General features: G+C 36.8%; 1 protein-coding gene across 10 annotated transcripts in view; it reads right to left on the bottom strand.

Annotated features, from left to right (window-relative positions):
- Window positions 1–818: 818 nt before the first annotated feature.
- The window catches only part of plekha1b (pleckstrin homology domain containing, family A (phosphoinositide binding specific) member 1b), a 79,780-nt gene continuing 55,225 nt past the window's right edge, over window positions 819–25,373 (bottom strand). For 2 of the 10 annotated variants that reach the window (XM_041209415.1, XM_041209422.1), the window contains 6 exons: window positions 19,960–20,028; window positions 17,505–17,569; window positions 14,292–14,355; window positions 11,138–11,227; window positions 9,994–10,080; window positions 819–4,108 (listed from right to left, as the gene is read on the bottom strand). In XM_041209415.1, the coding sequence (XP_041065349.1) occupies window positions 3,788–4,108; window positions 9,994–10,080; window positions 11,138–11,227; window positions 14,292–14,355; window positions 17,505–17,569; window positions 19,960–20,028 (696 nt within the window). In that variant the 3' untranslated portion in view covers window positions 819–3,787. The remainder of the gene's footprint in view (window positions 4,109–9,993; window positions 10,081–11,137; window positions 11,228–14,291; window positions 14,356–17,504; window positions 17,570–19,959; window positions 20,029–25,373) is intronic. The other 8 variants (XM_041209416.1, XM_041209419.1, XM_041209418.1 and 5 more) reach the window with 8 other exon arrangements.

Genomic DNA, 25,373 nt, shown 5'->3' with positions numbered 1-25,373 from the left:
AGTACAACATATAGATAGATGGCACCTCAATCTTCATTCTAGTTTCATATGAAATCACACTACATGCTTCATTGCACCAGTTCAATTTGACCTAAATTAATAGATTAGTGAAGTTACAGGGCCTGCACAAATAGTTGGATGGGACCGTGGTGTGGGGAACATAATTCCCCAGGTAACACAGGAGCAAACCAAAGTGGTAGAATTTAGGGAGGGGTAGGTTCCTGCAGGGGGAGTCCTAACACCATCGGCCAGACATATCTGCCAAAGATTTAATAATTTGCTGCAGTCAAATCTAGGCAATAATGAATGGAGGCTTAATACCACCAACTAAAATCTGATTAAGAAATGTCCTGGCTGCAGGCATGGAACAGGTGATATGCTATGTAATCAGTTGTTGGGTTTCTTCCTTGTGGAATGCGCCCAACCATTCACTTAACCTTCTAATTTCTCTTTGCAGCACAGGGGACAAATAATCGAGGAGCCTTCTGAAAATGGGCTGTATGAATATCATCCACTCGATATGCTCAATTTCACTACATATTTGTACATTAATAAATGGTTTTCAAAAAAAAAAGGCAAAATTTTCAACATTCCTAGCTGGAACAAATGGGAAGGGCGGGGAATTAATACTATTATCTCAAACTTCAAATAGGTGGCAAGGTAAATGATACTTTGCAGCTCTTAAATCAGTGCCAAAAATGTGTCTCATTGTGACAAATCATGCATCTATACCCTGCAACATATGGGCTTTAGATATAAATAGAATGATTAACTGCTAAGTAATTTCCAATGCCTGGTTTAGAAAGACAACAAGGATATAAAAATCATCACATAGTTCTTTATTGTCTAGATGAACAAACATCATTCAGGACAGTCTTTACATAACCTTCAAAAATAATTTAAACATTTTTATAGAATTATATAAAAAGTTCAGCAAAGATAAATAAAAGCTTCTGTTAGCAGACTAATACACATTTTTCCAACTCGACAAATTAGATATTTTCAGTTCACCAGTAGTTGAATATAGTCCCCCACAATAGTGTAAATGCAAAACAAGACTTTCACCCAATTCATATATTTGTAAAGAATATTTTCAAGTACACAGCAGTAGCACATGCGATTTCAAAAGCAGTACCAGTGCCAATAAGCTTAGCAAATTTACAATTACAAAAATAAAATATTGAACTAAATATATCAAGATTTTACAAGTTCTACAGGTAATTTCTCCCACAGGTTTTTCAAATAGTTCTAATTACTAATACACAATAAACATCCTTAATGTGGAAAGAAAATCAGATAAGAAATCACATAGCTTTTCTTTCTATTTAATTTTGTTCCTTTTTGGTGAAAAATTGGGATTTAAAAATTACTTGATTTCAGTGTCACAGTGAAAAGACATAGGAGAAAGAGACTTTAGTGTATTCAAAAGATAATGTTAGGAGTGTTTTCATTCTCAGTTTTAAAAAATCTGCGAAATTCAAACTGTGCAACAAGTTTTGATGACTCTTATTAACAAAACAATTATTTGCAGTTGAGTTATTTATTCAGCAACACAAACTACAAATGACCATGAACAGAAAATATTTGCTACTACTATACAGACAAAACTACACAGTCTGATTGATATTCAAGCCAAAGCTTGCATCAAATGTTTTTTTTGCAAAACGAACTTTAAGACAAGCAAACTGCCAAACTAAAGCATGAAAAACCCAATATATAATTAGGCAAACAAAATAAAGCTGCTGCATTTGAAACTATCCATGTCAGTATTTTTTTCCTCAAGTGTCGTAACATCACAGTTATCAAAACAATTAAATCAGCTGTTTGAATTAGGCAAAACCTAACATTCTATAGAAATCCTCCATTATTAATGGCCCTCTACATAAACCTTTTAAACAATTTAATTCTATTATGTACTTTGTTTAAAAACTATAGTAACTAAATGCAGCCAATTATGGTATTAAAATTATTCAAGTTACCATTATTATCAAAATACACTAGAAAGTTACTTGATTGATTTTAAGGGAACATTGTAGAATAAGTCCATCAATGCCTTATCTTCAAGAACTTGTAACATAGAAAGTACCCTCCATAAACTGTAATCATTTTTTTTATATCAAAAGTTACAATTAGTCAGCCTTCCACCAGGGCTGCCACCTTCCCAATTTCCAGGCTGGATTCTTGAAAAATAATGTTTCTTAGTTCAGCCTTGGCATCCAGGAGTTCACTCGCTTCTCACAGCAAGTGGTGGTAGTGGAAGGCAAATTAGAAAATAATCACATTTCAGCACCCAAGCCTCAACAATGGTGACCCCAAATTGAACACAAGCTATTTTACACAAGTGCACAAGAGTATGACATTGGAGGATCATGCAAAGGAGGGACAGCTGTGCTATCCAAAGGACATTAGGTTCAACTGATTCATAAACAGGTTGCTCATCAATATTAGGCACAAATAAGCAAACTGGTAAGAAACAGATGCAAGTGTAGAAAAAAGCTACCAATACAAAAACAAAGCTAATTTTCCATAGAAAATAATGAAAATTAATGCCAACTTTTAAAAAGTATGAATATGTATACAATATTTGTGAAATAAATATTTTAAACCAAATATATTGATGGAAATTATGTTAAGTATATCCTATAAAGGTAAAAACTGCAGAAATACTATGGGCTTAATAAGTGTGAAAACTTTAGATTTCTATACATACTAATAAAATAGAATTTAACAGATGCAGTCTAATTCATTTCTGCAAGTAACCACCACATTTTCACCTTAAATTAATTTTTTTTATGAGCTCAACCTTTGCACTCTCTCCATCAATGCTCAGACCAAGGGTCCTTTCAAGACTTTAAAAGCTATTCAAGCTTTACTTCGAAGCTTTCACCAGTTAAACTGAATGTTCTCTGGGAGGAAGGGAGAGAGACAGAATGTCTCATACACAAAGATTTTCAGGTGAAATACATTTGGTGGATACACAACTGAAAAATACATCTATATCTTGTGTACATATTAAAAAAAACTAAAATTTAATGTAGCACTGCTCTGGTTACACCCAGTGTCAGTATAAAAAGCCTCCAGTAACTTCTGCAGTTCACAATTAGTGAAATATATATTGCACAGGAAACCATTAAAAGATCCGTAATATTCTAACAATTTAAACTTGAATTACGTCAAAACAATTACATTTACTACTTCCTCAATCGAGAATTCAAAAGATTAAGAGCTTAAGAAAAAAATGTAACGCTGCACAGATAAAATATTGATACATATGAAAACAACTTGGTTCCAGAGTTTAAGGACAGGCACTTTAAGCAATATGGGATTTTGTTGCATTAACACACATACAGGCCACAAGTTAAGGATCATACACAGTACAACCTAGAGCTGTCAAGGCTAAGCAAAACAAGGTTCAAGATTTTAACAATGGAAACCCTCATTGTTCTGAATATATAAAAAGACACACCTGTACATTTAGTGACAAGGTACAATCTTTGGGACCAGGACAGTACACCACACTGTGTCCTTTAGGCACAATTTTTTTTAAGAAAGTAGGCAGATAATTGAATACCAAATCAATCCAGATTTCTCTATAGATGCCACAGCAAGGAATTTTCTACAGGGATTTAGCAGACACACTTCACTAAGTACACTAATGAGGTGAATCTCAAAGCAAAGTTTTGAATGCAACAATAGGATAATCCTCTTCCTGTCTTATCTATTCCCATCAGAGGTCCCCTGCAATTACTGATTTGGATGACAAGACTTTTACCTTCAAATTCAACCTTTAGATGTCACTGACAGGAAGACTGACATCATCCAGATCCAAAGGAGCAGGATAACTCTCCTGCATACCATTTTTACCTTGAGGGACTGAATCTTCCTTTGTCATTTTGGGAGCTGGTTTTCGGGTAGAGACAGCCGGGATCTTGTGCTGCCCTGGCTGAGCCACGGCAGAAGGCTTGTGAAGTCCTCGCTTCTCCTGGTTATGTTGGGGATTGTAGTCTGCAGTGCTGCTGGCGGAGGCAATGAGGGGATTATAGATGGCTGGTGCTTTTGAGGAAGATGAGACAGTACTGGATTCTGCTGTGGAAGTGTCAGAAGGCTCCTGTAAAGAGGATTGTTGGTCAGACACACAAGGTCATTAGTGGCATGTCAGTATTTCAGAGTCAGATTTTACTCTCTGTAAAACAAAAGCAGAAAAAAACCACAAAGCAAAGCATCAGCAAAGATGTTAATTAGCATATATGCTGTCCAAAGAAGCAGCAAAGTATTTTAAGCAGCAAAAGGCGGCCAGTGCCTATAACAAGTGATACAATAAGCTAGATGGTACATAAACTTGTATGTGCTATGGCAATGCTAAGATAAAGCTATTGTTAAAGATTGTAAAGAAAGCCAGGGCCCCAAAATTTATGTTGAACTGGGATGCTAATTTTGCAAAAGAAGTGACATGCCATGCAATTCATGCTTTCACCTGACCTGTCAAACTGGTTCAAAGATTTCTCAAAATTTCTAGCATACAACAGCCAAAAATTAAACATTTTGTCTAATTTATCATGATATTGGCTCCTCTCTTTCATAGATCCAAAGGATAAAAATGCTTCACTAATGAAAATAAAATAACTATTTTGTTAGAATACTTATTTTATTTAGTTTAATAGTTATTTTGCAACCATCAATTGTTGTTTACCAGGAATCCAAGAGAGCCATGTCACTCAATTCAATACAAACATAATATGAATGTATATTGAAATGGCAGCTCCTTTGCAATTTAAGACAGTACCTGAAATTTGCTTGGTCCCAGTTGTTTATTGCAAAGTATTTCTTAAACCAGCTTATATTTCACCCCTTTTCTATTTTTCCTTAGTTCTGTTGAAGAGTCATGCAGACTCGAAACGTTAACTGTGCTCTCTTCCACAGATGCCGCCAGACCTGCTGAGTTTTTCCTGGTATTTTTGTTTTTGTTTTCAATTTCCAGCATCCGCAGTTTTTGCTTTTATTTCTCAACCTGTCTGGTTCAAACTGAAGAGTTCATTTGAGGCCTTCAAAGAAAGACAGTCATCCAAAGTTCTTCTTGAAAATGAACTGCCACACATAAATAATAGGCCATCATTTGCTGCAAGAGTGAAATGAACAGGGTCCGCTGTTAGTCAGGCATGTTCAGGTTTTGAAATTTTGAGTGGCAAGTTGCTGAAGTGCAAGCTGAAGGAAACTGGGCAACTGGGACCCAAGTGAACAGGGCAAACAACTTAATAAGCAATTAGATTGTCTGCAAGTTTTTTTTTCTTTAAAAGTACCTTAAATGAACAGAAAAATCACAAGATTGTGAAATTGACAGTGCAAGGACTGAGAAAGAAGGGTGGATGAATTCAATGCCAAAATCAGGTACTGAAGTTGGGAGCGATGTTGTACTGGTTTCTGTAAAAACTGCCATTCTGTGGATAGCAGGCAATGAAATACAACTGTGGTGTGGGGTTTTCAGTCGGACATAGCTTTTCTGTACTTTATTGTATTATTTGCCTAAGTAATGTTTAGTCGCTATTGCTTTTAGTTGGTTTGTTACACTGAAAGTCTTAAAACTTGAAATTTCATTGTGCAATTCCTTTAAGTTAGTCACTGGGAATTCAAATCTTTTGTTTAAAGTTGTCGGTAACTACAGAGGTCGCAACAATTTATTAGCAGTTAAATCTCAAGTCATAGTTGAATAAAGTACAATTTGGCCTTCGGCAACAAGGTAAATCACGTGAAAACAAATAATAAAATCAATAAACTAGAATAAAGGGAAGAAAGTTCTTTGTATGATGCCTGGGCACACGACAGATCACCTAAATATCTGAGCAAGTCAAATGTTCTCTGGGGCTTGCCACAAGGAGTGGTCCGATGTGGGACCCAAAACAGGGTAGCATGATAAATCAACTAACAGAGTTCAATTTTAATTCTGCACGTATTGTGACTATCAAGAATTAATCTGATAAACAATACACCATGAACAGAAATGCTTATTTTTTATCACATGGCATACAGCAATGTTGAAGTAAACTATTTAGATGCAACATGTGGAGTATGAAATTAATTTGGATAGAACATAGCGAACATAGAAATGAGACTTAATGTGAACAGATGCAACTGAACTTTTTGATAGCAAGTAACAAACTAACTAACTTTCAAAGTACATTTTAGTACTGCAGATAAAACTTGCAAATACATTTTGAATAAAGTTTAATTTTCAAATTTACTCATGTTGATAATAAACTCTATTCAAATTATTTCAGTTTGAGAATCCGATTTTTCTTAAAAAATGACAACCTTCCAAGTACAACATTTTATGATCATATTGTCGTTTGAACAATACTCAAGTTCTGTACCACCAAAAAAGAGACATGTCTAAGCTTTTCGTCTTGCACTCATCAGGGCACTTCGCAAGGATACCAATATAAGAGGAAAACAACAATTTATACTATACAAGAGAGTGCTGATTGGTTTGCAAGTGGCGTTGCTATGGAGACTGCACCAGTGACTGACAGTTAGCTGCCAAGCATTGTTTTAAATTTAACCTAGGAAGCTTGACTCTGATTGGTCAAGGCATTGGCCTGAGGAATGAGTCAGCGAATGGCTGTCATTTAACTGTCAGTAACCATCACTGGTGCATTCTCCATGGCAATGCCACTTACCAACCAATCAGCACTATCTTCACATGCAGTATAAATTGCTTTCCTCTTATATTGGTATTCTTGAGAAGTGTCCTGATGAGTGCAAAGTAAAAAGCTTCGATGTGTCCTTTCAGCAATTTTATCAATAATATCTCCCAGAATAAAACTGTTCTTCCAAATATAAACCTTGAGAATGTAAATAACATTCTGAATGCTTCTCAAAAAGGATTTTAAAAAATTTGAACATATATCAGCCTCACTTTTGTTATATTTTATAAATCAATATTGTATGTATTTCAATGGAATTCAGCTAAATTGTATTTTTTAAGATACTTGGTTTTGATGAGCTTTTTATACCAGGTTGACAGGCACAGATGAAACTCTTCAATATTTGGTAATCCATTATTAACAGGTTAATTAGTGTTTATGTAAGCACTTTCAACAGTCTAATAACATGAAATACTTATTAATTTTGTCTCATAAGAAGCACACTTAGATTGAAACTTTGAGGCACTTGTGGATAATGGCAATAGCACTAAACAATTAGAAACAGGCTGATAATATACGTAAATATGCTAACATTTCTCTCTCTCACAGTTCGCATTTAAATGTTTTTGTAAGGCAGTTTTACATTAAGTTTCAGAAAGAATCACCAATTACTATAACCTGTAAAGCCTATTCAAACGTACAGAATAGAGCACGTCTTTACAACTAAATAAACAAAAAAAATGTAATTTCAAATTCAAGATAGACTGCTAATGTGCTCAAATGCTATCAGGAAATTGGGAACAGTGCAGCATCAACTCATCTAGTGTTCACCTAATCAATATGTTAACCAGATGAAGCAAAGAAAACCCTTAAGCAGCAGCAGCATAGATTTTTTTGTAGAATTTGTCCTTGCAGACCATGCTTCAAAAGAAACTACTTCACTATCAATTATGTGATTTGATAACACATCTGAGACAACATTCAGAAAAATATACAATACTGAATTACCACATTTGTATTGAATAAAATACATTATCACAAACAAAGCTTACAAAACCTCAGATAACTATGTCAATTATTTTAAAAGAAAGCTAATACTATCAGTATAAAAAGCATTTTGTAGCCTTTAATGAAGGCCTAAAGAGAGCTTTGAATCTGTTTATTTTGAGGTAGACTGTGTTTGGAACATTATTACATAGGAACTGAGGAACAGGAGAAGGCCATTCAGCCCTTCAAACCTCCTCAGCCATTCAATAAGGCCTTAATTGATTTGATTGCAGTCTCAGCACCTCTTGCATGTCCGTGCCCGCTAAAGCCCTTGACTCCCTTGTTATTCAAAAATCTATCTAACTCAGCCTTGAATAATGACCCAACCTCCACTGTTTTCTGGGGAAGAGAATTGCACAGACGAACGACCCTCAGAAAAAAATTCTCATCTCAGTCTTAAAAGGGAGACTTCTTATTTTTAAACCATGTCCCCTAGTTCTAGTCTTCCCAAAACAAGGAAACATCTCCGTGGTATTTACTCTATCAAGTCCAGGATCATATGTGTTTCAGTAAGATCACCTCTCATTTGTCTCAATTCCAATGGACACAGGACCAACCCATTCAACCTTTCTTCATAAGTCCTTCAACCCAGGAATGAGTTAAGTGGACCTTCTCTGAACTGCTTCTAATGCAATTATATCATATTTTAAATGAGATGGCCAAAAGTACACACAGTACTCCAGGTGTGATCTCACCAAAGCCCTGCACAGCTCCAGTAAAACTTCCCTACTTTTATATTCCACTCCCCTTGCAATAAATGCCAACATACCATTTGCCATGTTAAAACACAGCAGCATACCAGTTCTGTAAAATTGGTTTCAAAACTCACAAAGCACCACTATCTGACCAAAAGATGCAAAAATTCAGTGAAACCAGCAGGTGGTTATGTAAAGTCTTTAAAGTGTGTATCATGACACATATGGTAACTTTTTTTGTATCTGTTAGGTATTAACTAAGAGTGGGATGCAACATTGTCATGAAGCGAGAATGATGCAGGAATGTCAGACAACTGAGAGAAATGGAAACAAAAGCAAGCCTCAAATATTTTGCATCTTAAAATGAATCTGCTCAGATAAAGCAGTTCAAAAGTACAAATCAAATTCTCCTATACATTCTCTTGAAATCAGCAAACAAAATAAGCAGATCTAACCAAATCCAAAAATTCTGCACTTGAAGTAAAATTCAAACTGGCCATCTTATACATAAAGATACATTTCCACACATTACACACCCACACAAAGTGTGCTCATGCAATGCAGTTCTACCACTATGGTCTCATGCGTCAGACTCACACATTCTGGACACATTTAACATGCAAAGACTTGAATACAAATTGTACTTAAGGTCAATGATCAATCTGTTACAAGAATCGTTAACAAAGCATTAACATATAGTCTGTGCTATTGCAGAGGTCAAAGATCAGCTGTGCCATAAATAAAAATGAGGAAATATGAACTCTCATGCAAATTAATCAAAATGGCAACACACCACGGAGGATTATAGGCAAAGAAAATCCCTATCTTTTTCTTGTTGGTTATGTGTTCCCGATAAAGTGGACTACCATTTTTGTTTCTGTTTCTATAATCATAGTGAAGGGACTTTTATACCCATCCATAGTATCAATTCTGAGTATGTTCTAACACTTGCCAAGATTTATAAATTTGTTTTAAGATGTGAACTATAGAATATTTTTCTCCATTCTTCTGTGTCAATTAATTCCACCTCCCCCCCACCACCCCATCCTCACCATGATGAATACAACATATATGCAAGCCTTGCTAAGTCACGAATATGTTAAGTCATAAAGAGGCAAAAGTCAAATCATATTTCTCTAATGTTTCTTGCTTCTTCCTTGTCAGATGAAATATTCTTCCATTGTACCGAACTCTACCTTGACCCCTTGCTAGTAGATTGAAATGAAGGTAATCACATAACCAACCCCATTGGCTATCTGACTGTGCAACTTTGCTTGGCCACGGAAACACAATATTAAACTATTTAAATTTGATGGCACATTCCTAGTTCTACTTGTGGCACATGTTAGAAAGGAATCATAATGGTAGAAATGAATTACATGGATTTCAAATCAACAAGAGATATTTCAATTAATTTGTAGCAGTAGGAGCCAGTTAAACTTATACACTTTGCCCAGCAAGGGATAAAAGTATTAGTTTAAATTTGTGATCATGAATCAGCAACTGAATCAATAGTTTAATGTTCACTATTTAATGCCAACCATATGATAAAATTGCTTCCAGCACATTCAGCAATTGCTAGATTCTAATCCTCCTTAAAAAGCTTGCTTTACATGAGAGCTCACATACGTGCCGCATTCACCAGTTCTTGATGTATACCTCTGTATACAAGGATTCGACAGCCTTCTGGCTTGCCGCATCTGGAAGAACAGTGCAAAGCTCAGATTAGAGTATCCTACACTCATATAAAGAGAGCAGAGAAATAATAGAAAACACAGTCATTTAATTACAGATTAAAATATGTCTTTAATAGCCAATCAAATCAACATATTTCCCAGTTCCAACCTTGTGAATTCTCCAACTTAAATTAATTGCATTTTAAATGTTCTGCACTTTTATATTATATTTCTTTTAGAATCTGGAAACAGATAAACAGAGACACATGACTGTGTAATCTGTAGAGGAAAGTAAAACCAAGAAAGCTACCTTGAGTAAAGAAATAATAGGAAGAAATACTGTAATCCATGTACAGCATAGTTTGTTTACATGAAACAAACTTGCAAAAGCAACTTCAACCACTTAAGCTTTTCTGGCAAAACAGCTGAACATTCAATGTTAAAATGGTGTAAACTGACAACTGCCCATTTAGAATATACAATGCATGCTGGAAGAATCACATTCAATCAGTTAGGATATAGATTTGTGGTTTCAACGTGAACAGAAACTGTTATTTAACCTATTATTAAAAGTGTCCATAGCAAAATCTAAACTGATATTTATCAAACTTTTTCTAGCCACTCCTTTAAATCTTGAATTTCTCATTTTACACAAATGTCAATTTTAATAGCAACCACATTCTCTAAACAGCAACTTATTTGTAATTTTATTTTAAATGTGCTTGACTAACCATAATAACTGGGGATTTTTATTCACTATTATATATTCTAATGAAGGATAAAGGGTACAGAGTAAATCAGGATGAACATAAAAATAATCTGCTGTGGATTTATATAATTGGTACTAGCTTTCCAGACATTATAAATTATTGCTAAACAGAACAAAATAGATATACATGGCAGAAACAAAGAAATGTCTGATTGTGTAATAACTTTGTTGTTTGTGGTGGGGAGGGGCAGAGGGAATGAAAGGAAAGCCATCGTCAAATAAATTATAAAATCATTCACTTTAAAAAAAAAGTAATCTTGCTAATGCTAGCGATTGTAAGCATCTGTGCAAGATATTAACATATAGACATACAGAAGCTGCTGATCTTCCAGGGCCTCGCTGTGCTACTATTGCCCCAGATATTGCCTTGATCCAGTTGTGCATATCTTCAGGACTGTCGGTCTGAAACACAATTAAAAGTCACAGCAGACTTTAAGAAAAAAAATGTATTTATACTATATTGTGAGCAAAGCAGCACCCTGCAGCATTCACCATCTTATCATTATAAACCATTCAATAGCTAGAGTTTACTTCCAAATTAGAGACTACATTATCCCTGCATTCAGGGATAATTATCAAGTGACACAGAATGGGGTTACTTTTATATGGACATTTTCCAATTCTAGTTAGTGCCTAACTGAACGCCAGAGAGTTTGTGATGTATTTTGCAAACAGCCTCAGATAAGCTATTTAGGTTTTGTCACGTTTTAGAATAATTTGACCAAATTTCCAGAAAGGATTTTGAAAAAGAATATTTTCAATAGCACTGCTTTACAAAAGAGATTCAAGACACTAAGTAGGCAAGATGCTCATGATATAATGGTGATGTTTCCCCATACTGCAAAAATAATTCATCAAGACTGCCAGAACAATCAAAAATCTCTCAACCCTTTTCCAATACTAAATGGCAACTGATAAAACAGGGACATGGCAGGGAAGTTTTTGAAACAGAATACTGAGGCGGTCAGGCTACAAAGAGAAAGTTGGGCATGCAAAGTGCAAGAAAGTTGGAGTGCAACGGAGAGTTAGAAATTACTTTGTTTCAATAAGATCACCAATTTATGCCAGAAAATGTGGTTTTTGGTAATTTTGCAAAGATAACTCTTGATGATTGAATTAAGTGGAACTAATCGTAACTACTGCTCTGCATATTTATGTGTGAAATAAAGCTGCGAATTGCATCATCTCATGCTTTGTCTCAAACTCTGCCTTTGGAGAGACTGAAAAGATACAAATGGGAAAATCACAAGCCCAATACACACAGGCCCAAATCTTTTCCAGTCTGATTGTTGGAGACCAGACGCATGACGGAGATGCAGATGGGGACCCCATGAATTTTCTGACACACTGACCTAAGTGAAAATTTCCTAAGTTTCAATTTCCAATCTTTCCGAGGCCGTCCATAAAGGTCTCCAACTCTTGGTTAAAGTCAGAGACTTCGGACAGTTCCAATATACTTACCTGGATAGTTACTCAGGAAAATGTTGGACAGATTAAAACCTAGTCTAACATCTGACCACCAAACCAAAAATCACTCTTACTGACCCCTCCCCTCCATCTCCCTGACTAGCCTACTCAACTACCTTGCCACCTTCCCCGATGAACCTCCCCTGCCCATCTCCCCCCTGCCCCACACCACAAATCAGACGACCCGACTATCCCCGACCCAACCATCCCCCTGACTAACTAGCCTACCCAACCACCCAGCTAAACCCCCCCAACCTGGATATCTTCCTAGCCCTACCCAACTACACCCCCAGACCCACCAGCCACCTCATCCACTCACCCTTTTGCTAACATTCAAACTGGACATTTAAACTTACCATATGGCAGCTGGTACTGTAAAAAGGGGGTGTATCATGTCTTCCCTGCCGATTCTACTCCACTCCATCGAAGCTTTCTGAGGGATGCAGCGCTCCGCATTTCTGGCCAAGCTGGGCTCAGAAGGTCCCGGAAGAAATGCGGAGCAACATCGAGTCGGGGGAATTTTCGAGTAGAGCGGCAATCCGATGATGACTGCTGCTCCTCGGAAGATCCATGCTACTATCATACAAATTGATAGTGAGCAGTGAATGAATTCCCACCAAAATGCTCAGAACAATATGTGAGTAACAGACATCACTGAACAGGAGAAGGTATCTGCAAGTAGACCCGAACTAATAACAGCTTTCCATTACTCAATTTGGATGAATTTGGTGATCGAGAGAAACCTAAACCTACAATGGAAAATGTATCATGTTATGTTTTTTGATTGTCTTGGGTGATGCAAGTTAATATAGTATGAAAATGTGTTTCTACAGATGGCACAGATAGTGCTAGAGGATTTTCTTTTGCCAAAAGTGACTAGATCTGGTTTTTCTCACCAGCACAGAAGGAACTACCATGTTGGGTAAATACACAATCAACCATTGAAATTGATCATATTTAGCCAAATATATCTACCAAGTCTAACAATCTCCAAAATGTAATTAACTTTGGCCTTTTCCACCTCTTTCCTTCAACCATAACAGGTCAATATTTGGCACAATTAGTGCCCAAGAGCTGCAACAATTCCAATGCTGACACCATCAACAGTTCAGATTTATAAGTGTTCCTGGGTCCCATTCACATGTACATTAATCTGAAAAAACTTTATGCTGCTGCTGCCAGTGACTATTGGCGAATGTTGGCACCAGGCCCCAGTGAACTATGTGGGATAGGTCAGTATGATTACGATTTTCCTCAATTCCCAAAAAGACTATAAAAACAGAATTTGAAGATGAGAATTAGTCTGACCACAAATATGGCATTCATCTTTTAATGAATACCTCGTGAGAAAAGAGGTCTGGTAACTGAGCATCTACCAGTCTGTGGCTAGGTGTATGGGTATGATCATGTAGAAGCTATGGTACAAGACAAACAATTCAAGAGACTGTAGGTTCACTTCCCACCATGGCACATTTACTCTCAAATAAAAATACTTGCCAAAACAGAAACGTAATTGAAATATTATACAGTTGGCTGCTTGTAAAACATACAACTGAGATAACTGTTCAAAAGAATCAGTTAATCTTCCAGGTTTCTGGATCAATAGGCTGAAAGAGGATCCTGAATGCAGAAAATTGCAGGTAATTGGTGATGGAAAAAGTAATGATACATCAGTGTAATGCCGAAATGGGCATTATAATAATTATTGTACTGTGTGGTCTCAAAACACAATCTTCAAAAGGAGCTTCAATATTGCACTCTGCACATATAGAATAGTAGTTAAAACTTAAAATGTACAGTATTCAAAAGTTGCAGTTAATTATTATCCTTCATGAAGCAATAAAATCATATATTACATACAACTTTAGATCACAATTTCATCCTATGGTGATGTGATCTTTCCCTCAAATATATTTTAATTTCAACTGAAACAGGCTTAAGCTAATTGTTCACTTAAAAATATGCTTTAATTTTTATTCAATGTGAATAATACACCTACCTGGACATAAAACGTTCTAAAATTAGTAACTATTTCAAACAAGTTATCACGTAACAGGATTTCTCTGTAACAGAAAAATATTGTTTTAAGTAATCAGGTTTCATTTTTCCATCTATATCATTCTTTAGATGAGAAAATAGGCAAATTAGCCTACTCCAAGACATTTACCAACGTCAGCTGATGCATGAAATTATTCATTATTACTTCCCCCTCCTTGAGGGTAAGTACCCAGCTTCCCCTTTTCCAACCACAGTCGTAATTCAGAACTTCGTACAAACCTACACCATACTGCTGCTCTGCACCATATTTTTAAGCACAAAAACACATTTTAAATTAACTGAATATAATTAAATTTGCTTACGTTATAACAGATCTTGTGGGTGACTTGTTTTTTTTCTTATTTGCTTAACTTTTACACACAATACTGTCATTAAGCAAATCAGATGATGGAGCAAAAGCTAGGGGAACACAAAATAAAACCCAAAGTGCTGAAAATACTCAGCAAGTCCAGCACATCTGTGGAGAGAGAAACAGATGGAGGATGTCAGAAGAAGCAAAATGTAGGTGCGGAAAGACTAGACAAGGGAAAAATAAAAGAGTCAAGAAGGGAAGAAATAAGTTCAATGGGACAGGGACAGGCTAAAATGATGGGCATACCAGGACAGTCCTGTTTAAGGATTTTGGGAAGAAGGTAGAAGCAGGCTGTTCAGGTTGAGGTGGGAAGCTCACCCCCAACACTTCGTCCCCTTCCCACGCAATCGCAGAAAGTATAATACCTGCCTTTTACCTCCTCTCTTGTCACTGTCCAAGGACTCAAATAGTCCTCTTAGGTGAAGCAGCAGTTTACTTATACTTCATCCAATTTAGTCCATTGTGTTTACTGCTCATAATGTTGTTTCCTCTACATTGGCAGACCAGTGGGAGATTGGGTGACAATCTTGCCCCATCAGAATTTTGTAGGTTTCACTGACAGTCTCTCATTCTTCAAAACTCCAGAGAATATAAGCCCAATTTACTCAGCCTATCATAGGACAACCCCCTCATCCCAGGAACCACTCAAGTGAACCTTCGCTGCACCACCTCAATGCAAGTATATCCTTTCTTAAATGTGGAAACCAAAACTGCACAAACTATTCCAGGTGTGGTCTAAACAAAACCCTGTATAACTATAGCAAGACTTCTTTATTCCTGTACTCCAATCCCCTTGCAATAAAGGCCAACATACTACTTGCCTTTCCAATTGCTAACTTTCTACATTCCTTGTACAAGCACACCCAAATCTCTGAACGTCAACACTTACAAGTTTCACAGCTTTTAAAAAATATGCTTTGCTATTCTTATGACCAAAGTGAATAACCTCACACTTCCCTAAATTATACTCCATCTGCCATCTTGATATATTACTATGTCTCTTCACCTAAGACATATTTGTCATTTAATCTCTCCTATCATATACTCTGTCCCAGACCTTCCCTTTTGTTCTTCTTCCCCCTCCCACTTTCAACAGCATAAACCCCATCACATTTCTATCTTCCATCAATTCTGAAGTCATATTCAACTTGAAAGGTTAACTCTGTCTCGCACACCACCGATGCTGCCAGACCCGTTGAGTATTTCCAGAACTTTGTTTTTCTTTCAGATTTTGCAATATTTTGCTTTTATTGCCAAAAGAATGTGATTCCCTGACCATCAACAGAACAGAATGGTGCAGAGTTGGTTCATTTTCCTCAACGTTGCACTTAATTCTATGTCAGATCTGAAGTTGGTCTCATGCTAGAAAATGGGGTATCTACAACCGAAAAGTTAAGCCTGAGGCTAAATCTTGGTCATCAAGGCAGACTGCACTGAACAAAATGTAGCATCAGATCTCAAAGTCATGCAATATCAGGAAGCACTAAATAGACATCATGGCTTCAGGTCAATGGAAAAGATCCATGGCATTTAACATAAGCTATTAAACTAGTGCTGCATCATTCAATTACAATACATGGATTTGTTTGGAAAAATGTGTTTTTTTTGTGTTTGAGCAACAAAAAAAATAAGGCTGATATCGATGACAGAAGAACTAGGATTTAATTTTGAGAAAGACCTTGAACACAAATTGAGTGAAGATCACCTGAGCAAAATGCTAGAGCAACAATGAGTTGATATGTGGATGAATTTCAATGTGCAAGTTGGACAATAAAGAAGAATGGTAGAAATAATCTCCAAGAAAACTCTCAAAATAAGACTTGTTACTCATCTAGAATTTTACAAATTTCTATTATATTACATCCACTCTTCAACACAGAACTCAGACTAGAACTGCCAATATAACTTAACTGGTTTATAGATTCCTAATACAGAACCTTCCCCTCTCCAACTAGGTATCTCTACTGCAGTTTCAATTGTTTTTCAATACAAGTCAAAAGGAAAGCAGTAAAAATTCATTTAGTTTTCCTTATTTAACTTGTGCTAGTTTAATTTTACTCAGAATGCACACAGGAACAAAGTAGCAGCAACGTCTGCATATGTGCACAAGTGAAAACTGAAGGACAATATTTAGTTGTATTCTTCAATTGGGAGGTTCCACTGCATTATGTATGTCTATGCATACTGCAGAGGTAATACTAAATGAGTTATCATTTAACATTAGTTCTACCACCAAATACTACACAAGTCACTTCTGAAGACTCACTGAATCATATATATTTAGAAAGATCAGCTAATGCTAGATTTCAAAACTAGGTCATTAAATGCTTAAATTGAAACTTCAGCTTTTGATCTTGTAGAGCAAAGTGGTTGGCTAGCTATAACACCATGTATGGCATGTAACTGCATGAAGTTAGATTGTAACTTGAATTTAATTTTCAGAATTTCCCAATGCCCGACCACTGCACCTAAAGGTTATGCCATTATTATTCCCACTTGATTTCTTCTCTGCTCTTTACTAAGAAAATCTTCCAATCCAAGATGTCTTTCTCCAAAGTGAGTATTTTTCCTTTGCAATTGTCTTGGCCTCATCCCTACACTAACTGCCTTGTTGGCTGTGGTTTAAGGGTATTTCACATGATCTGCCAACAAAGTAGAATCCACCAAGAATGTGCACTACTTTAAATTTAAAAAGGTTTGGCAATCACTCAATGTATGAATGAGCAATCAAGCTGTAATGAACACAACTGCTTCATCAAACACAGGCTACTTCCTGGTCTAAAGCAAAAGGATAATTCTAACCTTTGTTTACACTCCTGAACCTTAATAACTTCTTTAAGTGGTATACTACGAAGCGGCTCCTTATCCTGCGAGAAAAGAAAAAAATTGTTTCATGAAGATGTAAACCATCTTGCCCACCTATCATGCATTCAAAAATTTCAGAATAATTTTTAAGGAAACAAACCATCATTTACAGATGTAACAATTACTGTTGAATAAAGGCTTCTGTAATCTTTTCTAAAATTCCAAAATTAAAGAACAAGTCAATAGATTTGTAATTAGCAATCAAAAAACAGGTGTGTTTCACAGCTTTCAGGTGCCAGGAAGTGGTTAGATTAGCAGCCTTGATTCAATGCATAGTGCAAACTAGAATAGTCAAGTAAAGGGACTGTGCAAACTTGCAAAGCAAATTGTTCCATTTATATATCTAGTAAATACAAAATTAACTTGATGGTGACATCAGTGAAAAAGTCAGAAAACTATTAATCCAAGCAATTCTGCAGCAATTACACTTGAGAAATAGGTCATGAAACATCCGAGCTGCAACCCATTCCGGGTAACTGCAGATTTACAGGGTTTGAAAAAAGACACATCATGATCAACATTTTTGTTTAAAAGTACCAAAATTAGAATTAACTTCAGCATGCCTTTTGCACATCTATGTACAGTTTTATCTTAATATTTTTGCAGAGCTCTGGTGGCATCTTGAGGAACTGGTGCAACATCACTAAGGTGAACAACAGTACAACTGCAGATAGTAACCCACAATGATTTAATTTGGTTCATCTCTCATTCTTTTAGACTTATTACTGAAATCAGAAAGGCACATGTTTGAAATAGAAACTTAAATGAATTAGAAAATGAAGCAGCTTCTATCATAATTCTTTTTAGCTGCTCTGTATGTGTGCGATGGAGAATCCCACTAAGCTGCTGCTAAACTCAATTATAATTTCATCTCTGCCCAAGGTAAAGAGATTTGTCAAAATAGAATGTAAATATTTTAGAAATTTTAATCATAATTTAATTTTTAATTAATTTACTAGTTGGCTTCTTCAAAAATACTGCATTAATTTATGATTTTACCATGCAAAACAAATAACACTTCATTTTTTTCTGTCTAAATCAGATGAATTTTATCAGAAACCCAAAAGGTTTGAACTGGTTGAGGCAATCTGGGGCAGCAGTTTAATGTTTCATGTGTAAAGAAAATAGGATTTTTTCTCCCACAGCTAAACATCTTCCAGCAGTTGTGTGCCAAACTCTAGAGAGTACTAATAGCTTTATTTGCATTATTTCATGCTGAAATTAAACAATCAAGCAGTTTGTTACAAATTGAAGATAGGGATGACCATAAATTCAAACTAACTTCCCCAAGTGGCAGAAAAACTCTGCTTTTGCTGCTAAATTGCTTTTTAAAAGCTACACTTACATGTAGCTTGTTTCTACAGAGATTACCAATATTAAAAGGAAAGGCTTACATTTATATATTGCATTCCACAACCTTAAATGTCCCAACATGGATCACAGTAGCACTTTTAACGTATAGTCATTGTTGTAATATAGGAAACATAGCAGCCAAATTGCACAAGGCAAGGTACCACAAAAAGTAACGATACAGGCCATTAGATAACATGCTTTTATGTTGATCGAGGGATAAAATGTTGGTCAGGACACAGGAAGAACTCCCTTATTAGGTTCATCTAACCAGAAACACTATTTAAAACATGGGTAACATGCCAGCATCTTAAAATAATTTTTTCTCCAAAGGAACTACAGAAAGCTTTTGGACACTGAACATTACTTTCTCATTTAAGTACTCATGGCTGTTGCTGCAAAAAAAGCCAGCAAATTCTAGATTGTATCATATTCAGAAGCTTTATAAGCTTTAGATCAACTACAGATTCAATTATGTTGTAGTTAAAAATGTATCTTAATATATTCAAACAGTTATCAAAACAGTCTTTTTAAAGCTAACTATAGATTGCTTATTTAAATAGGACATGTGTTTTCTCCCTCACTTGTTAACAATGGCTTTAAAAGTGACAATAATATTTTTAATAGGGCACCAAGGAGCTCAAGCGATTCTTATCAGGGAAATAAATCAATGTAAAATTGGTTTATTGATGCCAATGAGAGTAAGATCACTTTTAACTACTGTATGTTATTTATATGGGCTCTCTTTTATTAAGAACATAGATACCAACAAATGCTCCTTTGCACACTGTGGAAAAGCACTTAGCGTTACAACTACCTTATTTTAGAAATAACCCTCATGAAACCTGAAGGTGGGCAAAGCAAGGAAAACCTGTGTTAGCCAGCATGTTTCCTGATGCAATATTTTATGCAACTTTATAAGAGAATTGATCAATACAGCCATGTCAGTGATTCCATACAAGTTAATTTTGTAACTATGTGAACACCCTTTACCAGGGAGTCTAGTGATCACATAAATTAATCAAAAATAAAAGTGATGTACCAGATCAGATTTGTAATAGCTTATAGAATTTTCATCTAGTATGAAGTGTCGTCTTTTCCAGTTTTTCATCTGTAAAGATAAAAACAATAATTAAAAATAAAGCAATTAAGTTATCACAAAAGGCAATCATTTAGGTAATGTTCAGCTAACTAACAATTTTGGCTAAATAGTCACCTTTAGTGGATTGAATAATCACTTGCAAACAGTTACATGTAGTCTTACAAATAGGGCAGCAAACCTCTTTCTCTACATTTGGATTATATTTAATAACTGGCCCAAATTGTTGACCAGGTTACACTTCCTTTAATACATTGTATTCTCCTGTAATAACAACTAAGTACCAATTATTTTGTCATCATAATTCAGAGTTTGAATTGTCTAGAAATAAAATGTGAAAAGTGAAGGGTAGAGGGGAGTAACATGCAAATAAAAAAGGCACAAAAACTTGCAGTAATACATAAATCTTTGTTGCCTTTGTCTGTAAAAGCTTGTTGTATGAAGTTATGGAGCTAAGTTCTTAAATAGAACCTAACAAACATCCTGAGCGAATAAAACATACGAAAGGTTTTAAAGATGAAGCCAAACACAAAACTGCCTAACCAAAGTATAAAAGATAATACATGACTATGTTATTATGGCAATGATCTACAAACAGATGTGGGAGCTCCTCGGCATCAGTGTGATCCAGGGCAAACGTGCCTGCAGCTTGAGGAGCTTCAGGTCAGTGACTGAGCTAGGGTCTGAGCTGCGCACATTACAATGCATCAGGGAGGGGGAAAGTTACCTGGACACTTAAATCCAGGTGGTGGTCACACCCCTTAGGATAGGGTTTCCTGATCTGGTCAATGGCAGTAACACCTTCCTATCCCTGACAAGTGAGGCAGGTATGGGGGTCGAGAAAGTAGGAGTGGAGGGGCCTCAACATTTGCAATTGCCCAACAGGTTCAAGGTTCTTGCAGCCTGTATAGACAAAGCGAGGTCTGCTGAATGATGCTGATCATGGCACTGCGGTTCAGGAAGCCATTCAAGCAAAAGGAGTTAATAGGAGTGTAGTGATATTAGGGGACAGGATAGACAGAGGTATAGACACAGTTCTCTGCAGCCAAGAGCAAGAGTCCAGAAGGCAGTGTTGCCTGCTCGGTACCAGGGTTCAGGCCATGTGATCAGGGCTGAAGAGGAACTTGCAGTGAGAGGGGGAGGATCCAGTGGTCATGGTCCGTGTTGGTGCCAATAAATAGGCAGGACTTGGAAAGAGCTTCTGCTTAGAAAGTATCAGTAGCTAAATTAAAAAGCAGAACCTCAAAGGAAATAATCTTTGGATTATCTGAACCACAGGCAAATTGGTGTAGGGCAAATAAAATTCAAGAGTTAAATGCGTGGCTCAAAGATTGGTGTGGGAGAAATGGGTTTCAATTTATGGGGCACTGACACAAGTACTAGGGAAAATCTAGGTGTACCGTTGGGACGTTCTCCACCTGAATTGTTATGGGGCCAGTGTTCTGGCAAGTCACATAACCAGGACAGTAGAGAGGGCTTTAAACTAAATAGTGAGGGTGAGAGATCAAGTGTGGGAGGATGTGATAAATTAAAGAGAGAAGACAAGGCAAGAGGGCAAAGTAGCAATAAAGGAAGTGATAATCAGAATGTGGCAGGACGGACAGAGCATATAAACATAAGAGTGCAGATAAGTCTAGCGGTTGAGAAAATAGTGAAATGACAGGACTAAAAGCTCTGGGTCTAAATACATGTAGCATTCATAACAAGATGGGTGAATTGAGACTGCAAATAAATATGTATGATCCGATGTCAATGTCTTATTAATTACACTGTTGCGGTTTAATGGCTGTTACATTGTTAAGGTTTAAATGGCAATTATATTGTTAAGCAGGTGATGGGTATTTGTACACCTACCAACGGGGATAGCTGATACACTGGGGGATTTGGAGTAGTGTTGACTGTGAACTAAGTCAATAAACTCTCCCCAGTAAAGAAAATTGCTATCTTAGTTTTAACTTCACCAACCAGTGTGGATGCAGTTAACATCTGATAGTCATTGCAGAGACATGACTGAAAGATGGCAATAGCCTGAATATTCACAAGTACATGATATTTCAGAAGGACAGGAAGCTAGGAAAAGGTGGAGGGGTGGCTCTGTTAATTAATGGTGGTGTACAATGGAGAGAGCTGACCTTAGTTCTAAAGATCAAGATGTTGAATCAGTTTGGGTAGAGATAAGAAATAGTAAACGTAGGAAGTCACTTGGAGCCCTTTTATAGGCCTCCCTAACAGTAACCATAGCATAGGACAGGATATACAGGAAAACATAAAGTGGGCTTGCAACAAAGGTATGGCGATAATCATGGGTGATATCTATCTACGTATGGATTGGATGAATCAGATTGGCTAAGGTAGTCTGGATGATGAATTCATAGAGGTTTTTTGTGGGACGGGTTCTTAAAGCAGCACATTCTATAGCCAACCAGAGAGCAGGCTATTCTATATCTGGTAATGTGCAATGAAACAGGATTAATTAATGGTCTCATAGGAAGGGAGCCCCTAGGCAGCTGTGAGCATAACATGACTGAATTTCACATTCAGTTTGGGGGAGAGAAGAGTGGGTCTAAGACTAGTGTTTTAAACTTAAATAAGGGCAATTATGAGGGTATGAAGACAGAGATACCTAAAGTGATCTGGGAAATTAGGTTAAAGGATAGAATTGAGATGCAGTGCCAAACATTTAAGGAGGTATTTCATAACACTCAGCAAAGATACATTCCGATGAGAAATAAAGACTCTAGGAGAAGGATGCATCAGCCTTAGCTATCTGAGAAAGTTAAAGATAATAACAAATTGCAAAAAAGCGTACAATTCAGAGAATATTAGTGGCTGGTTAGAAGACTGGACAGAATATTAAAAACAGCAAAGAATGACTAAAAGAATAATAAGGAGGGAGAAATTAGAGTACAAGAGAAAGCTAGCTAGAAATATAAAAATAGATAATAAGAGTTTCTACAGGTATTTAAAAAGGAAAAAAGTAGTGTGTCTTGGTCCTTCAGATAGAGTGTCAGGGGAATTAATATTGGAAAATAAGGAAATGGCGGATAAATTGAACAGATATTTTGCATCAGTCTTCATTGTAAAGGATACAAATAACACCCCAGAAATAATCAGTCAAGAGATGAAAGGGATGGAGGAACTTAAAACAATTACAATCACCAGGGAAAGGGTACTGAGAAAATTATTAGAACTAAAAGCTGACAAGTCCCCAGGTCCTGATGGACTTCGTACTAAGGTCTTAAAATAAGTCGCTGCTGAGATGATGGATGCATTGGTTTTAATTTTCTAAAAATTCCCTAGATTAGAAGTTAATTAATGTAACTCCTCTATTCAAGAAAGAAGGGAGACAGAGAGAAGGAAACAACACGCAAGTTAGTGTGACATTTGTCATAGGGAAAATGCTGGAATGCATTATCAGTTATTACTGGGGACTTAAACTTCAATGAAATCAGGCAGAGTCAACATGGTTTTCTGATAGGGAAATCGTGTGTGACTAATTTATTAAGAGTTGTTTGAGGAAGTAACTAGCAACTTGGATAATGGGGAACCTGTGGATGTGCTGTATTTAGAATTCCAGAAGGCATTTGACAAGGCGTCTCATCAAAGATTACTACACAACAGCGAGCTCATGGTGTAGAGGATAACATATTAGCATGGACAGAGGATTGGTTAGTTAAAGGAAGCATAGTGGAGATAAATGGATCATTTTTGGGTTGGCAAGATGTAATGCGTGGAGTGCCACAGGAATCAGTGCTGGGCTCCAATCATTTATAATCTATATCAACGATCTGGATGAAGGGATCGAATGTATACTTGCTAAAATCACTAATGACACAAAGATAGGTATGGAAGTAAGTTGTGAAGAGGGCATAAGGGGTCTGCAAAGGAATATAGATCGGTTAAGTGAGCAGGCAAAAAATTAGCAGATGGAGTATAATGTAGGAAAACTGAGCTTGTCCACTTTAGCAGGAAGATAAGATCTAAATGGGGAGAGACTGCAGAACTCTTTCATGCCAGAGAGATCATGTACTGTTACATGAATTACAAAAAGTTAGTAAACAGGTACAGCAAGTGGTGAGGAAGGCAAATAAATTGTTATTTATTGCAAGGCGAAAGGATTTTTAAAAAAAAAATCATTCTTGGGATGTGGGCATCACTGGCTAGACCAGCATTTATTGCCCATCCCTACTTGCCCTTGAGAAGGTAGTAGTGAGCTGCCTTCTTCACCTGCTGTAGTCCATGTGATGTAGGTACACCCAGAGTGCTATTAGGGAGGGAGTTCCAGGATTTTGAACCAGCAGCAAAGGAACAGCAAAATATTTCCAAGTCAGGATGGTGAGTGGCTTGGAGGGGAACTTCCAGGTGGTGGTATTTTCATGTGTCTGCTCTCCTTGTCCTTCTAGGTGGTAGTGGTTGTGGGTTTAGAAGATGCTCTCTCACGAGCCTTGGTGAGTTTCTGCAGTGCATCTTGTAGATGGTACACACTGTTGCTACTATGCGTCAATAGTGGGGGGAGTAAATGTTTGTGGATAGGGTGCCAAATCAAGCAGGCTGCTTTGTCCTGGATGGTGTCCAGCTTCTTGAGTATTGTTGGAGCTGCACTCATCCTGGCAAGTTGAGAGTATTCCATCACACTCCTCATTTGTGCCTTGTAGATGGTGGACAGGCTTTGGGGCGTCAGGAGGTGAGTTACTTGCCACCAGATTCCTAGCCTCTGACCTGCTTTTGTAGCCACTGCATTTATATGGTATAAAAGTATATGAAAGTAAGGAGCTTTCACTAGAGTTTTACAGGGCAATGTTAGGCCACATCTGGGGTACTGTGCACAATTTTGGTCTCCCTATTTAAAAAAGAACATTGCATTGGAAGCAGTTCAAAGAAGGTTCACTCAACTAATTCCTGGGATGAGGGGGCTATCTTATGAGGAAAGGTTGGGCCTGTATCCACTGGTGTTTAGAAGAATGAGAATTAATCTTATTAAAACATAAAATCCTGAGGGGGCTTGACAGAGTTTCCCCTTTGTGGGAAAACCAGAATTAGCAAAGGACAGCTTAAAAATAAGAAGTCTCCCTTTAAGGCCAAGAGAAAATATTTCTCCTCATCTCTGAGGGTCATGAGTCTGTGGAACTCTTCCCAGTGGTAGAGGCAGGGTTATTAAATATTTTTAAAGTATAGGTAGACAGATTCTTGGCTAACAAGGGAGTCAGAGGATATCGGGGGTAGGCAGGATAGTGGCATTGAGGCCACAATCAGATAAGCCATGATCTTTTGGAATGGCAGCGCAGGCTCAAGGGGCCAAATGGCCTACTCCTGCTCCTAATTCTTATGTATTTTCCTATGTACAGGTGGAGTTGAAA

Source organism: Carcharodon carcharias, chromosome 17 (genome assembly GCF_017639515.1).
Source record: "Carcharodon carcharias isolate sCarCar2 chromosome 17, sCarCar2.pri, whole genome shotgun sequence".
In the NCBI taxonomy this organism is placed as follows: Eukaryota; Metazoa; Chordata; class Chondrichthyes; order Lamniformes; family Lamnidae; genus Carcharodon; species Carcharodon carcharias.
The sequence above is the reverse complement of the archived record's forward strand: the minus strand, read 5'-3'. Positions and strand labels throughout refer to the sequence as shown.